Raw genomic sequence first — 17,245 nt, 5'->3', positions numbered from 1 at the left:
AACAACATGTCCTTCTTTTTAAATACAATGCACCCGGTCCTGTGAGCCTTTGGAGCCTACCTTAGGGGTGACATATGTATTATAAAGGAAAGTTTAGGCTTGGGGACAGGTTTATTTTGAAGGGTTGAAATAGCATTACACTGTACTACAAGCTGCATTGGCGTCCCTGAGGCATGTTGTAAACGACTGCTTTAGTGGGTGACACAATGAGTGCTCCAAGCATACTAGTGACAGTTAATGTATAGGCCCTGGGTACATCTAGTACCATTTTCTAGGGACTTACAAGTAAATTAGATGTGCCAGTTAGGTGTAAGTCAATTTTACCATGTTTGAAGGAGCAAGAACAAGTGCTTTAGCACTGGTCTGCAGTAATGTGCACAGTCTCCTAATTCTAACAAAAACAAATTCAGCAATACAGGAGCAGTGAAGACAAAATGTTTGGGGGAACTTTGAACAGAGCAAGGATCCATGGCAAGGATGTGAGGTCTAGCAGGGACCTTAGTAAGTGAATGTGATGAAAAACTGGGTTGTACTCCATTCCTGTAATGTTATAGAGCATGCACTCCTTTCCTGCACAATGTTGAAAGCAGAAATTGAAGTGGTAACAGAATCAATAGGGCAACATGGTATTTCCAGATGTAGGCAGGCTAGAAGTAGACTAGAAATAATTAGGAAGATGAGAGATGAGAGGTCAGTAGCATCAGAAATTGGACATTGTATGGGGTAGAATACGAACACAGCGTGTGCTCGCATCAGGTGTAGGAAGGGAACTGCCCAAAAGATTGGTATACTAAACTGAATTACTAAAAAAAAGTCAATCAGAATCTTTCTGAAGATAGTGCCAATCTCAAAGAAGCATTTAGACACCTTTTCAGTACATTGACATGAACATGATGTCCTTTTGGTACTTTAGTGAGTTGGACAGGTCCATGCGGGAAAAATCCACATAATTTCGAAACATACAGGGTTATCCCGGTAATACATAAATACTCAATCAATCTACCTTCCATCCTGTCGACTGATGGTGTACCCGTAGTCGCTGTGATGTAAGAAGCTGACGTTTACGCCGACCAGGGGTGTTCCATCAACAGCCACCACTTGACCCCGGACAACACAGGCACGGCTATAAATACAAAGAAATACAGGTAAAATGCCACTAAGGTTCGTGGAACATGCCCAAAGAAGTGAAAACAGAGCCGCAAACACAACTCCTTATTTACAGATTACGAACAAAAACACGTCTAGGGCACAAAACAAGAGAATTAAAAGCTCCGAAATGGCGTATAAATCCTCGAGTGTTTTTCGTGGCTTTGCAAGAACCTAAATCAAAGTCTACACAGTTCCCAGGCGTGGGTAATCCTGGAACTATTCTGAAATATTACCAAGAGACAATGTCGACTACACTGCTATATTTGTAGTATTTTCCAGTTCAAGAGTTTAACTCTATCAATTAAGAAGACGCATTAAGGCATCTTACAAGGCAATTGCAATGAAAATTGGCTGCTTTGTATGATGACATTTAATGTAAAATAGGGTTCAAAAGCATGTGGGTTTGCGGCCAGGGACACCTGGAACTGGGAAACCAGGTTGGAGTCCCGGCGTCAGGATCCACCTCCTGTGATTCTAGGCAAATGACTTAATCTACCGGTGCCTAAAAAATATTAATGTGACCTTATTTAATGTAACTAGTGCTCGTATAAAATACCCTCTAAGTGTGAATAGATATGGATTTATAGCTATGAGTTCACAAAACAACTGCAAAAATACTATTGCACAATTTTTTCCGATTTTGTTTTTGTCTCTACACAGGAAACACAGTCTCTATGTATATTGTCCTAGCCTCTCAATTTAGTCTGTTTCCTATAGAATTAAACAATATGTAAAATAAATACAAACACTTAAATAGTTCATATAAATAATTACAGACGGAACTTAGTAAGTAACAGAAAGTCAGTGAATTACAAGAGTATCACCAAAGTTAAGCTGAACATTTTATAATCATTACAACGAGTAATCGTGTGGATGTGCTCTGCAGTGTGGCTATGACCGTGGGACCAATCAGAGAGTTTACACAGGTGGTGGCATCTTAGAAACTGAGGGCCATATGTACTAAAGCATTTTCCCATAGATACAGAATGGGTAAAAACCTTTGCTACATCTGGCCCTGAGTGGGGAGCCGCATTTTATTATGGGAGTGTCAGGCGGTAAGTAGAAATGAATTATAAACAGCTGCACTGGAGAAATGTGGGGGCTGAGTCATTTTTGGATTTCTTTCAACAAAAGATCATCAAATTATATGCCAAGAAAATGTATTAAAATATGCAAAATTACACATTGGCTCCGCAACAAGAATAGTTTTTTTATCAGCAATGAGGCAGATGAGAACTGCTCGCTCAGCTGCAGAGAAAAGGTCTCAAATAATGAAAATACAACACAATATCATTTCCATTTAACAGTATTGGTTTAAAAATGATAGGCTGTAGGCACAACACATATCTAATAATAATGTTAAATGTCATTTATTTTGAAATCGGGAGAAATGTGTGAGCACTCCAGCTAGTTTTAAGATGACTTGCTGATAATATTGCATGAGGAAGTAAATTTAAATGTGGTAAAACAAACACAAATCGAGGCAGGATAAATGTGTGTGTTTATTGGTATTTATATAGTGCAAACCTAGCTGTGAAGCAACAGAGCACTATACATTCCCAGAGGGTTTGAGAGACAATCATAGTGTATATCAAATGGGAATTACACAAATACATTTTACATACATTTAGGCAAAGGGAAATTAAGTGATTTGCCCAAAGTCACTCAAAGTTAGGTCTAGCACTGACGTCAGGATTTGAACATGTGTCCCTGAGGTTCCAGCTTGAGTCGTGAGGCCACATTTTTACCCTACATGAATAAAACCCAATGAAACTGGCATCACTCACGCCCCACCACATCACCCTCCAAAAAGGCACTTTTCCTAGCACATCTGTATACTGCTGTTTTTGAAATGGAAGGATGGCATAGTTAAAGGTGTGCAGCACAGGGACATATCTAAAGATTACGTATAATGTCACATTAGAGAAATACAAGACTTATATATTTTCTGTTATGCATATGCAATGACCTCTGGATCTGTCCTCATCAGTAAATATGGTCCTTCACGTGCCTCCAGTCGATTAATTTGAGTACAGAACCTGATCTCTTGGGACATTTCTCCTGTCATATGGAATTTCAATTGCATCATAGACCATTGTCTGTAAAACTATTATGTTAGCATAATCTTGCACAAATCCTGATTATTGGATTTTGTTTTTGTCTTCTGTTTACAATACCAAGATCATTTTTGCCTGTGAGAGTCCTAATACAAGCAGAAAATGGAACTATAATACTGGATGTGTGTTTGAAGGGTCCAGTGGGAAGCAGTGGTGCAGCCGAGGCTTCCCACGGGATTCTTTGTGGTGGGCGGGGGAGTTTTCAGGAAGGTATAAAGGAGCCTCAAGAAGGGGGTCGTCCTCTTCCTGGGACCTCACCTCACGCTATCAGGATTGTTTTTTGGCCACCCACGCTACAAGGTTTTGGGCAGGAGTTTATGGGAGGTAGCATAAAAGTTTTTATTCCAAATTGCCAGAATAGGGCCGGTTGCAAACACGGAGGCATTAGGTGGAGGGTGTAGAGTCAGATGCAGTCCTATTTACCCTCCGGAGGAGGGGAGAAGAAGGAGCATAGGTGAAGGATGACAGTGTGTGGGATGCCCTGGACAGGGCGAGGAGTTTTCATTGCCGGAGACTTGGGTGAAAGAGGTGAGAATGAGACTGGGTAAGGAAGTAGCTCATTATGGAAAGGGTGAAAGGAAGAATTAAACAGTGATAAATGGGGTGAAAATGTTGGAACAAAAGTGAAATGTGTTAGGTACAAGGGGATTGGTTTCAAGATGTTTCCAAAAGTAATTCATACAGATGTTGAAATGTTAATTTAATTGTAATCCTGTCCTAATAAATGGCCTTTTACACTTTATTGGACTGTTGTGTGTGATTACATCATAAATGGCTATATACACGAGTCAGCAACTTTCACAGCCCGACTTTGGTGTGTGAAGAATACATTGAGCTGGTATCTAAGGTGCTTTTTGTAAACAGTGGTATATGTCACCTAAAATGTTCATATAAAACACCTAATTACGAGTATGAGCGGAAAAATGCAATTTTGCCCACTCTAATTAAAATGCAAAAACAAAGTAAGAACATACTTAAGAACAGAATGTTCTTATTTTGGAAGGATGAATAATAAACTGTACAGTGAGCTGATGCATTGGAATGGGGTATTTTGAGAGGAGTCAGTATTTCATTAGTGGGCTAGGCGAAGGGAGTTTATTCCAAGCACACATTTAAAATCCAACCAGTTGCAAAGGTCAGTGATAAATCTAGAAAGCATCTCTGCAATCAAGGTCAAATATTCTACCCATCAAGCATGAAATAAATGTACCTTCAAAAACACTGCGATTTATGAAAGACAGCAGGGGTCGAAGTGAAATGAACGGACCATCGACGCCTGGGTCTGGGTAGCATAGACTGCAACTGTGCCACATAATATTGCGTCATTATCGTACACCTTTGCACTGACCAATGCTAGAACTGAAATGTAACTGTCAAATTGACGGAAAATATAGTTTTTGGACTGGACAATTGGTCTAAATCGTAGTTCTAAATTGCTCAGGCACTGGTGTGACCTGTACAGTCCAACTTATACCTTTGCGCACTGCTACCTTACACTTGTTGCACACTAACTTAACCCACCTCTATTGTGTGACTTACAAAATATAAGCATACAAAAATGTACGAGTCATTTACAATTATTATTATTTTCCATGAGTTGTCCAGTCTTCTTGACGTCTCTGTAGAGAATCAATCTGCACTTCAAATGAACTTTTCTTAAAAGTGAACTAGACATTGTGACAGATTCATGAAAAAGTGTGTAGAGTGTGATAAATGACACGTTGTTTGACAGGAGTCAGTCCAAGGTCACGAATTGAAAATGTCAGCCCTTTTCAGCGTAACTAGAGGACAGAAGTCTGAAAACAACCTTTGTACGGGCGTGCATGCTCTGAAGAGTGCCAGCAATTAACACCACTGTCCCTCTCCCTTCAGATATATTGTTAGACAAATTCACAATTTCAAGAAATTGGATGAATAAGATAATACAAATGTTTGCCATAAATGTTAACGGTGGGCCAAATTGCACAAGACTCTGTAGATTTAACGACATTGTTAGATAATACAGTCCACAATGTTTTCTGTTTTACATTGAGAAAATATGCAAATTTGTTTTTTCATGGTTTGTTCTTCATTGAATGAACAGAGGGCAGACTTGCACAGTGCCCTGTATAAAGATTTTAATTATCATAAACTATTTCATAAACATTTTGCTGAAAACTGGATTATTATAAACGTTGCCTTTGGGCGGAAGTCCGTTGTCCCTTACGGGCTTCCATCTCCCATTTGCCAGTGATGGAGAGGGTTTGAAGAACTAAATCTGCACCCTGAATATCGATGAGGCAGGATTTCTGGAAATCTTTGTGAGTAGGCGCTGTGTCCGCGGCCTGCTTGCTAGATCCAGCACATCATATAATATTGGGCAGGTGGTCTTGCAGATGCTTTGTAAACTCTAGGGGCATATTTACAGGCCCGTGCGCTGCTGGTGCATCACGTTTTGTGATGCACAGGCAGAGCAAAGTGGAGACCCATACCTATACGGCCAGGCGAAGCCACTTTGCGTGGCTTTTCATGGCCTTCTAGATATGGTGTAAGGCAATGCAGCACAAGTCACTGCATTGCCTAACACTGTGTCAGGCAAGCATACCATGGTTGGCCGTTGGGTGTTCCCATGCAACACCCATGGGTTTTGATGCATTCCCAGATTTACCGGAATCTGTGAACCTGCGATTGCATCAAAACTGTACACCTCCCCAGGGCACGCACAACGAGGAGAAATAGCTTTATTTCTCCTTGTTGCTTCCTCTTTTTATGTGTGCTGCATTTTGCTGCACATATGGATAGAGGAAAATGCCTCTCTGGGTTATTTTTTTGCAGGAAGTTCTGCCTTCCTGCACAAAAACAATACCTGCTGTATTTGTAAAACAAGACCAAAATGACAAAAATCCAACATACACAAGTAAAGATATCACTTTTTAATGGTTGAAATGAGTCTTAATCTATAGAAATCAATTATTGCATCTTTTTAGCACAAAGTACATGTGATGCGTTAAAAACAAAGATGATACATCAGTATCCTGCTCCCTAGGGGAGGCGATGCTTCAATTCTTTCCTCACAGGAGAGGCAATGCATCGGTTCCTTACTGGCAGGGGAGGTGATGTGGCAATTCTTTCCTCTCAAGAAAGGCAATGCATTGATTTTTGGACACGCAGCCTCAGTTCCTTACTGCGGTTCGGGGTCAATGAGAAATTGACGCCCCGGGGACAATGTGTGGAAAATCTGGGCGCCCTGTGTTGATGGTGCTGCAGGGAAACAGGCACTGCATCGGTTCTTCAGCTGCGACACAAGTACTACATTGATTCTTCAGCCGCAGGTCAGGTGCTGCATTGATTTTTCTGCCGCAGTGCATCGTTGCATGGATTTTCTTCTTCAGGTCATCAGCTTACAATTTCAAGGTCCCAAAGACTGGAGTTGCCACCACTTGGCAAGTCAGGACTCTCAGCATAAGAGCCCAGATACTAGTAGATGAAGTATTTGATGTCCCTGAGACTTCTTAACAGGAGGCAAGCTCAGTTCAAGTCCTTGGAGAACCTTGGAAAGCAAGATGTAGAAAGCAAAGTCTAGTACTTTCACTCCCAGGACAGAAGCAGCAAGCATCAAGCCAGCACAAACAGCGCAAAAGGCAGAGGGCATAGTGGCAGTCCCTTCTACAGCATCCATTACCTGGCAGAATGCCCTTAGCCCAGAAGTGTTCTAACTTTGTGGTGGTCGCAGGCCTGTACTTATACTCATTTCTGTCTTTGAAATAGGCAAACGTCAAAGAACATTTTTTGTAGTGTACAAGACCCTGCTTTTCCTGCCCTGGTCCCAGACACACTCTAGGGGGTGGGAGACTGCTTTGCGTAAGGACAGACACAGCCCTATTCAAGTGCAAGTGTCTGTTTCTCCCACCACTCTAGCCCAGGAAGACCCATCAGGATCTGCAGAGCACCCCTCACCTTGTGTGACTGTCTAGAGTGAAATCACAAACAGCCCAACTGTCATCTTGACCCGGACGTGTATTCCACAGACAGGCAGAGGCACAGAATGGTTAAGCAAGAAAATGACCACTTTCTAAAAGTGGAATTTTCAAAGTTATAATTTAAAAGTCACCTTCACCAAAAGATGTATTTTTAAATTGTGAGTTCAAGGACCCCAAACTCCACACCTCTATCTCCTCAAAGTGGGAAATTACACTTAAAAGATATTTCAGGGCAATAACTATGTTCCGCTATGGGAGAGATAGTCCTTGCAAAAGTGAAAAACTAATTTAGCAGTATTTCACTATCAGGACATGCAAAACACACAAGTGCATGTCCTACCTTTTAAATACATTGCAACCTGCCCATGGTGCTGCCTTGGGCCTACTTTAGGGATGACTTACATGAAGTAAACAAGAAGGTTTGGGCTTGTGGGTACACTTGCCAGGTCGAAAAGACAGTTTAAAACTGCTCACACAGACACAGCAGTGGAAGATGTGAGGCAAGTTTACAGGGTGGGGCACAATTGCTGTGGTAACATCATCCACTGATTGCTAAAAAATCCTCTGAGGGGCCATCTTCTGGCTCCTCCTCCTCAGCATTCTCCTCTGAATGGGCTTCTGCCCAGGCCCTCAACGCCACTTGAAATTCTGCCTTTCTGGAGGCACCTTGGGTGGGTACTCCCATCTCCCTGAAGAACCCTTTCAGCTGTTTGACAGTATATGTCTCCAACAGGGCCAGGTCAAAATCTCCTGCTCTTGAGACCCAGCCTGAGACATATTGAGTGAGGATTTTAGTTTAGAAAATTGTCAGGAAAAACGAAATTGCAAAAAGAAAAAAAAATCAAGTTGACCTTTAGCTGTGGGTAGGTAGTGAAATACTTAGCTACTGTATGTCACTGCACAAATACAAGTCCTATCCCACCGCTGCCACCAATGTTAGAAATGGGGTCTTTGGTTGGCAGTCAGGTTACCCCCTGTCTAAGCAAGGACCCTCACTCTAGTCAGGGTAAGTTACACACAATCCAAATTATCCTGTGCCCACCCTCTGGTAGCTTGGCACTGAACAGTAAGGTTTAACTTAGAAGGCAATGTGTAAAGTATTTGTGCAATAAATCATACAATACCACAATATAGCACCACAAAAATACACCACACAGTGTTTAGAAAAATATATAATATTTATCTGGATAAATGCAGGTCAAAACAATTAAAGTTGAAATAAGCAAATGTAGGGACATCACTGAAAGTGATATAAAGTGTCTTAGAATTGAAATATTACTGTAAAAGCAATAAAAAGTGTATTAAGTTATCTTAGAAACAACAAGTGTCTCTTGCAGAGCAAAGTACCTGGTTTGCGTTGAAAAGGAGGAGGTGCGTGGAAAACGTGGGTGTGCGCCGGTTTCGCCCCTTCGCACGCGGACTTGCATTGTTATTTTCCACGCGGGGGAGACGTTGCATCGATTTCCGGTTTGCAGACTTGGATCCTCTTCGGGTTGCGGGGTTTTCAGATGCCCCGGGACGATGCGTGGAATCCTCGGCTTGAGGAGGGAAGTCACAGATACTGCGTCGATTCCAGTAGACGATGCGTGGAATTTTCTTCTGCACGGCAGGCGTAGTTCTGAGTCAGCTTGTGTTGATCCAGTACGGCAGTGCATCGAAGTTCCAATCCCATTGCTGGCGCTGCGTCGATCTCCTGTCACAAAGTCAGGCTGCATCGTTCCTGTGTCGGCGTGCTGTGAATTTTTCACCGCGAGCAGGCTGTGTCTCGGTTTTGGCAGGTGGTGCGTCACATTTTCGCCGCACGGGGATTTTAGCTGCAGGAGAGAAGTCTTTTTGGTCCTGAGACTTCAGGGAACAGGAGGCAAGCTCTATCCAAGCCCTTGGAGAGCACTTCTACAGCCCAGCAAGATAGCAGCAAGACAGTAGGGCAACAGCAAGGCAGCAGTCCATCTCAGAAAGCAATCAGGTGAGTCCTTTAGGCAGCCAGGCAGTTCTTTTTGTCAGGGTGCAGGTTCTGGTTCAGGTTTCTTCTCCAGGAAGTGTCTGAGTTGGTAGGGCAGAGGCCCTGTTTTTATACCCAAATGTGCCTTTGAAGTGAGGGAGACTTCAAAGAGTGGCTTAGAAGTGCACCAGGTCCCCTTTCAGTTCAATCCTGTCTGCCAGGATCCCAGTAGGGGGTGTGGCAGTCCTTTGTGTGAGAGCAGGCCCTCCACCCTCCCAGCACAGGAAGACCCATTCAAAATGCAGATATTAAATCCAACTTCACCAGTCAGCAGGAATTTGTATTACCATTCTGGCCATACTAAATATGACCTTCCTACTCCTTTCAGATCAGCAGCTACCACTCAAACAATGTATGAGGGCAGCCCCAATGTAAGCCTATGAAGGGAGCAGGACTCACAGTAGTGTAAAAATGAATTTAGGAGTTTTACAATACCAGGACATGTAAACTACACAGGTACAGGTCCTGCCTTTTACCTACAAAGCACCCTGCCCTAGGGGTTCCCTAGGGCACACCTTAGGAGTGACTTATATGTAGAAAAAGGGGAGTTTTAGGATTGGCAAGTACTTTTAAATGCCAAGTCAAATTGGCAGTGAAACGGCACACACAGGCCTTGCAATTGCAGGCCCGGGACAAGGTTAAGGGGCTACTTAAGTGGGTGGCACAATCAGTGCTGCAGGCCCACTAGTAGCTTTTAATCTTCAGGCCCTGGGCTCCTATATGGCACTCTACTAGGGACTTATAGGTAAATTAAATAGCCCAAATTGGTGTCATCCAATGTTACCATGTTTAAAGGGAGAGAGCATATGCACTTTAGCACTGGTTAGCAGTGGTAAAGTGCGCAGAGTCTAAAAACCAGCAAAAACAGTATCTCAACAGTAGAGGGAGGCAGGCAAAAATTTAGGTGTGATCACCCTAAGGCTGTCAGGTCTAACAATCAGATATTCCAATCATGTATAAACCAATCACCAATACCATTTAGACAGGGAGCACTTGCACTTTGGCACTGATTATCAGTAGTAAAGTGCCCAGAGTCGTAAAGTCAGCAGAAATTCAATTCAGCACAGGGTCAAAAACAAGAGGCCAGGAGTCAAAAGACGAGGAAAACCATGCCAAGATCTGACAGGTCTAACACACCTTATCTTGTAAGTATGGTGCATTTCTGCCCTTTCCCTGTGGTGCAGGGTAGCACAGCAAGGTCACTTACTGCGCTGCCCTGCGGAACATCCTTGTAACTACGCCCCTATGTCTGTGATGATGCGGGCAGCTAACACATCTGGTCCCATGACTGCAAGCAATCTATTTTCCCAAGTGTTCCTTTGCTCATGGGTGTATAATGAGTGCCTTCAGCACTTAATTTGCTACATTTTCTAACAGTGCACTTTAAGAGGGTTCAGACTCCTGAAGTATACCATAAAAATACTGAAAGTGAGATAAGAAATAAGAGAATTCATAGAGTGGAATTTTTTTATTTTCACCTGGGTCCATATTATGAATCTGGCACACTGTTTATGTTTGTACCACAGCACACCTTTAACCTTTTCGCTGCTAGCCCCCCATGCTAATCCTTTTTTTTGGCTATGTGGGGTAGTTTGCATTTAGGCCTCCATAACATGTTGTCCACATAAGCTATCCACACCTAATTGGGTCAATTTTTTATAAACATTTTATGGATTCTAAAAGTACACAGGGTTTGTGGATTTCCCTAGAGGGTACCAAGAAACTAGCCAAAACATAGCTAAATTTAGTTTTTGGGGGGGAAATGTAAAAAACATGCTGCAGAAGAAAGCATCTGTTTTTTTTCTTGCAAATGGCATCAATGAAAGGTTTACAGTGCTAGCGTTTAGGGAACAGGCAGACTTGATTCAGAAAAGCAAATTTTCTAATATAGTTTTGGAATTTTACTGGGAGATAGCCCATTTTTCCTATTTTTTGTGCTTTCAACCTCCTTCCAGTTTGTGGTGGAAATGAGTATGGCAATCATGATGGGTCCTGGAAAACTATACATTTCTGAAACGTAGACACTATTCTGAATTTAGCAAGGGGTTATTTGTGTAGATCCTTTAAGGTTTCTGCCACAAAACTAAGTTTTGAAATAAATATTGATAATTAGTAGGAAAAAATGGGCATTCATTTTCATTTGTAGCATTTTATCACGATGACCAATTCACAAAAGCTATATACCATTACCTCTGCTAGAGCCTTCTGGTTGTGGGTATATATAGAGTTTGTGGGTTTTCCAACCACATAAGGTACCCAGAGCCAATAATTGAACTGCACCTTACAACGGTTTTTGATTGTGTATCGGGTATAGAGCAATTCATATTGTAGGATACAAATAGTGAAAAAAGGGTATCAATGAAACCTATGCATTTCAAAAATGGACACGTGATATGGAGTTTAGAAGCTGGGATTATGTGCACATCTCTGAAATTGTGGGTACCCATACTAGCATGTGAATTAAAGGGTTTTTCTCAAAACCACTTCTTGCTTACACATTGTCTTACATTTGGATTTGGAAGGCGCACATTCAGAGAAATACAATTGGTAATAACACTTGTTCTACTATTCTGTGTTCCCCTAAGTCTTCTAATAAAAATGGAACTCACTTGCATGGGTAGGTCTGGGGCCCATGACGTAACGGGCCCAAAATGCAACATGGATACATCAAATCTTTCTACGCAAAAATGACCTGGTTTTTGCCAAGTGGGTAGCTGTGGTTTTTGGGCCATAACTCAGCCGGCACCTAGGGAAACCTAGCAAACCTATACATTTTGGAAAATTCGACATCTAGGGGAATCCCGGATGGGGTAACTTGCATTAATCCCATGATGTTTTTTTAACCACAAGACCCTGCAACCCTCAAACCTCTACCACCCAGCATTGCCTCCCTTGTGCCGATAAAAAGGCTGCACCACTTGTGTAGCTGGGCATAGTGCCAGTGACAGGTACTTATCAAACCAAGGGCAATGGGAGCCCTTGTGTGGGGGCTTCTAATGACATTGGTTGGATCTGTTCCTGTTGCTGCTACTAGGCCCAACCACATAAGTGTTGCAGCATTTTTATCGGCAAAAGTGGAAGAATTCTGGGCGATAGGAATTTGGTGGATTCCTGTAGATTCCAGAAGTTTCCATCACAGAACTGTGAAAAAAAATATATGGTTCTAGTCAACATTTGAGGTTTGCAGGGCATTGTGGGTAGGAAAATGTTGTGGGATGAATGTGAAGCACACTACCCTGGACTGCCCCAGATGTCTGGTTTTCAGAACTGTCTGGTTCTGGTAGGTTTTTCCATGCGGCAGCCTTCCCAAGCCCAAAAAGTGCATCTGTTAACCATTGCAAGTGGGATGATACTGAGAAAAACAACAACCACAAGATTCAAATATCCTCTTGATTGCCATTGCGATGAGATTCTTTAGTCTGCAGGGGAGAAGTAAGACTGTTCCCTAATTTTGAGGGGATTGCGTTAATGGCCATGCCCATGCTGGGAAGCTCCCATCCCTACAATAAAAAGTAATCCCTGGTGTCTAGCGGGCATTCTGCTCCTGGGGGGTAGTTGGGGCCTCAACTTCTGCCCCAGTGGGGGGAGGGGGGTTGAGGTCAGAATGCAGAATTACTGTTTCATTTTTTGGGGCGGGTGGGGGTGGCCATGCCCAGGCAGGGCAGACCCCACCCCTTCAGATAAAAAAGTAAACACTGGTGCCAAGTGGGCTATCTGCCCCCCCCCCCTCGGGGGGCAGATGATGGTAATCTACCATAGTCTAATGTCCTTGACCAGTCTTTAGCTAAGGCCTCACTGTAAAGCCAAGATCATATAAGGGATGCAACAATAACCTGAAAACTAATGTCAGCTCTTCTCTTTGAGCAGGACACCTCCTAATAATGATTACTGTATCATAGGATAACATTGCCAGATTCACCACTAGGAGAGCTGTGGAATGGGCCTTAAGGTTCAATCAGGTAAAACAATGAAAAGGAAGGAATAAAGAACAAAGCAATTTACTGTAATTCTCTTTGCAAATAGAATTTACTTGTGTGTATTACAATAGATTTACCTTGGCTTTGTACTGCATGCAATATTTAGACATCACCAACCTTGAAGAAAATATACATAAAGTACCATACAAAATACTTAAATTCCTATAAATGCATATTGTTAGACCTGGCATCCTTGGCCGGGTTTTCTTCCAACTTTTTGCTTTCAACCCTCCCATTTTGATTACGTCATTTTTGCTGGCTTTAGGACTCTGCACACTTTAGCACTGCTAACCAGTGCTAAATTGTTTGTGCTCTGTCCTTAAAACATGGTAAAATTGGCTCATACCTAATTGGTATATTTAATTTGCTTGTAAATCCCTTGTAAAGTTGCACTACCTGTGTCCAGGGCCTGTAAATTAAATGCTACTAGTAGCCCTGCAGCACTGTTTGTGCCACTCACTTAAGTTGCCCTTTAAACATGCCTCAGGGCTGTCATTGCAGCCTTTTGGTTCAGCTTTAAAAGACACTTTGACCTGGCAAAATAAATCTTTTGCCATGCTGAAACCTTCCTTTTTAATACAAATAAGTTGTCCCTAAGGTAGGTCCTGGACAGCCCAGAGGGCGAGGTGCAGTGTACTTAAAAAAGTTGGACATGTACCTTTTATTTTTACATGTCCTGGTAGTGAAAACCCCATAAATTCACTTTTTACTACTTCAAGGTCTACCTTTCCTATAGGATAACATTGGATAAGTAGTACATTAAATAAGTGATAATTTCAAAATGGGAGCTGATAATCAGTTCGTGTGTGGTGTCTTTGTCTTTGGAATAATAATGAAAAATCCCCTTGCATGGTGAAGTCAGATTTTCTATTTGCAATTTTTTAAATGGCACTTATATGAAGTTGTTATTTTCATGCCTTAGCCATTTAGTGCCTGCATCCTGTCTCTGGGTCCAGTGACTTGATGTGGATGACAGCTGGGCTTTGTGTATTTCTCCTAGAGAGCCACATACAATAGAGAGCTTAGATGTGGCTGGATGGACCATTACTGGAAGGATGGGAGGGCAGAGCAGGACATAGCCCTACGTACACTTGAATAGGCTGTGTCCTGTCTCCATCCAAGGGGCAGCATACCCCCCTGTAGTCTGGTGCCAGGACAGGGAAGACATGATGCATGTGGACCTCAAAGGAAAACCTCAAGCTTCTCCCACTTCAAAGGAAGGTCCAGATATAAACATCGTACCCCAGACACCAACTATTTAGTTCACATCTGGACCTAAGGAAACTTTCCCAGGAGGAAGGACTTCTGTTCTCCTGAAAGGACTGCCACTCTGATGGACTGCTGTCCTGCTGGATTACTGCTTTGCTTGACTACTGCATTCCTGGATTACTGCCCTGCTTCCCTCCTGCCTGAGTCAGAAGATTTGGACCTGCACCCGAACCCAGGACTCCCAGAATGACTACACGAGCTAGTATGCTATTCTTCTGGTCAGAGCCACAGTGAGATAACAGACTCCCAACTACCTGCACCAGCAGCCAGATCCAGCTGGAGCAAACTCCTGACCCCCAAATGGTGTCCCTCAGGTCCCAGACTCTGGGTATGGCCTCAGAAAGGCTGAATTAAAACTTTTGGGCTCCTCCTAACTGCAAATTGGCCTGTTGATGCCAAAATATTGTCACTTGAATAGACCTGCAACCGGAAGTTCTGTCAGCACGACCCTTCATGCTACAGCATCAACCACTCGCAGGGAATGCCACAGAAAAGCTCAGGCCTGCCCACTTGTAACAACAACAGAATGTTTGTGTTACAATGACGACCATCCGCAATGTCAGGCCTGCTCCTCCCACTACATCAACAACCGCCCACGATGCTCCTTGCGGCCCGTCCACCACAGGTGGAACTCTTTACGCTGAACTGAGAAGGTAACTTTACAGCAGAACTAACCTGATCCCTGTATCCGACCGGCACACCATTGTGGTTGGCCTAAACTTATGTCTTTCTTCCAGTCCTGCACGACAAGATAGCCTTGAGTGGCATTTTATGCTTTTTGGCGCTATTTTCACTTAAATATTTAAAATTGCAAACCTCCAGTTCTGCTGATTATATGTTTGTCATTTTGGTCTTAATTTTTTTTTTAATTCTACTCTATTTTTCTAAATTTGTGTGGGATATTTCATGTTTTGTTTCCACTGTATAACTCTTTGAAGTGCTGCCAAAATCCTTTAAGTTAAGCCTGCTCTGCGTCAAGCTACCAGAGGGTTAAGCACAGGTTAGTTTGGCATTTGCTTGTGCCTCACCCTGACAAGGATTGTGGTAGCTGCTTGAGTAGGATTTCACCCCCTCAAAGAGTAACCTGATTTCTCACACATGCATTGTGAATCCTTACTTAAAATTAGACTTCTTGTTTTTTCTTTATCTCTCCACAATTTCCTCTGCTCCAAGAAGGGCATCAGGAGAGTTGGCAAATTGTAATACTATTTCAACTCTATTGAAAGAAGAACTTGACATTAGATAGCTAGAAAGATAGATAGATAGATAGATAGATAGATAGATAGATAGATAGATAGATAGATAGATAGATAGATAGATAGATAGATAGATATGTGTACCTACATACATAGGACACAGTTGTCAGAGATCCCGCCCTCCCGTCTTAGCTATAACTATGGAGTAATCAATTACAACAAACTACTTTATTGATTTAGAGCAATGCTACTTAATGATTGAGGGAAAACAAAAAAAAATCATTAATGGTAGGACCTCATCTGTCAAGCTCTTCATAAATGTGCTCACACTAGGGTAAGCTTGCACGCTCCTGTATTTTAATGCCACGTATATGCGCACTAAGGTCACTAGACACCATCCTCTGTTGGAGTTGATTCCGAGTCGTGAAAATACAAGATTAATTCCAAAGGTAAGTCAGAAGTCTTTGCTGTGTAGGCTTCTCCCAAAAGTGTTTATAGATTTCTGATTTAAGTGATTCACAAAACTCCACAGTCACATTGTAGAAATCTACTCTCACTACCGTAACATCATAAATGATGATTGTTCTCAGGTGGATAACTCATAATGGCAAAAAGGATGAAAAATGTATTTCCACATGAAATGTTTTCTATACGTTTTCACGTATTCGCCTGGAAAATATGTATCCAGGTGCAGAACTCGGCACCCCTAAATCCCTAGAATATATAGGGCTGTAATGGTATTTTTCACTTAACTGGTGCACTGATTTGTGCAAAACCGATACATTAATACTACAATACAAATTACCATAAGGCTAATGGTATACACAGTATTAGTACACCATAGTTTTTACCAATTGAGCAATTTTCATGAGGATGGGCTTATGTTAATCAATTTCTATGATTTAGTCCCCGAATTCCAAGCACGTATTTCCAAATATTTAGTGTGCCAAGATTTCACTCTTGAAATTTGTGAAAAAAACCTGAAGGTGCACATTTCACAGGAACAACTTGTAATAACGATGTGGACGAAAGCTCCCTTTCCAATGGTCACCCTATTGCCTCAACCCACGTAATATCCATGTTCTTACCCTTAAACTTAAAGGCACTGTGCCACACCTGCATATCTTTCAGTCGTAAGTTACACCTACAAATGCTGATTCTGTGAAACACCATCTGCCATTGGTGCCTGCAGGTGCATGCGTATGTTGAACCTGTGTACTGAAAAAACATTAAGAATCAGGCACCAAAATAAAATTAGTTGTCATAAGAGAACCAGACCGCTAAAAAGTGGCACACATTAGCAAATCAGGCCAGTTTGAAGCTTGTAAAGACACACTGTATGGGTAGTTTGCAAGTAATGGGAGACTGCATGCATTTGTGTTTGCTGCAGGCAATTTTTATGGTAATAACAGGGAATTCAACAGTAAAAACCAGCCCACCTGGTCATAAACATGCCCACAAACCAATACAAAAACCAGTCCCCACTGATCTGTCAGACCTGCCCATCGTGCACTGCCTGATTGCCCTATAGGCAGGGCCACTGAAATTGTGTGATTGTGCAGCAGCAGGAATTTTC

The 17,245-nt window shown here is 42.3% G+C and overlaps 1 protein-coding gene across 2 annotated transcripts in view; it reads right to left on the bottom strand.

Annotated features, from left to right (window-relative positions):
- TENM1 (teneurin transmembrane protein 1) overlaps positions 1–17,245 on the bottom strand; it is a 1,758,425-nt gene that overhangs the window by 487,300 nt on the left and 1,253,880 nt on the right. For both annotated transcript variants that reach the window (XM_069211839.1, XM_069211847.1), the window contains one exon: positions 1,004–1,123. In XM_069211839.1, coding sequence (XP_069067940.1) covers positions 1,004–1,123 — 120 coding nt within the window. The remainder of the gene's footprint in view (positions 1–1,003; positions 1,124–17,245) is intronic.

The sequence above is a fragment of the Pleurodeles waltl genome, chromosome 2_1 (genome assembly GCF_031143425.1).
Source record: "Pleurodeles waltl isolate 20211129_DDA chromosome 2_1, aPleWal1.hap1.20221129, whole genome shotgun sequence".
Classification (NCBI taxonomy): Eukaryota; Metazoa; Chordata; class Amphibia; order Caudata; family Salamandridae; genus Pleurodeles; species Pleurodeles waltl.
Note: the sequence above shows the minus strand (reverse complement) of the source record. Positions and strands in the feature narration are given on the sequence as shown.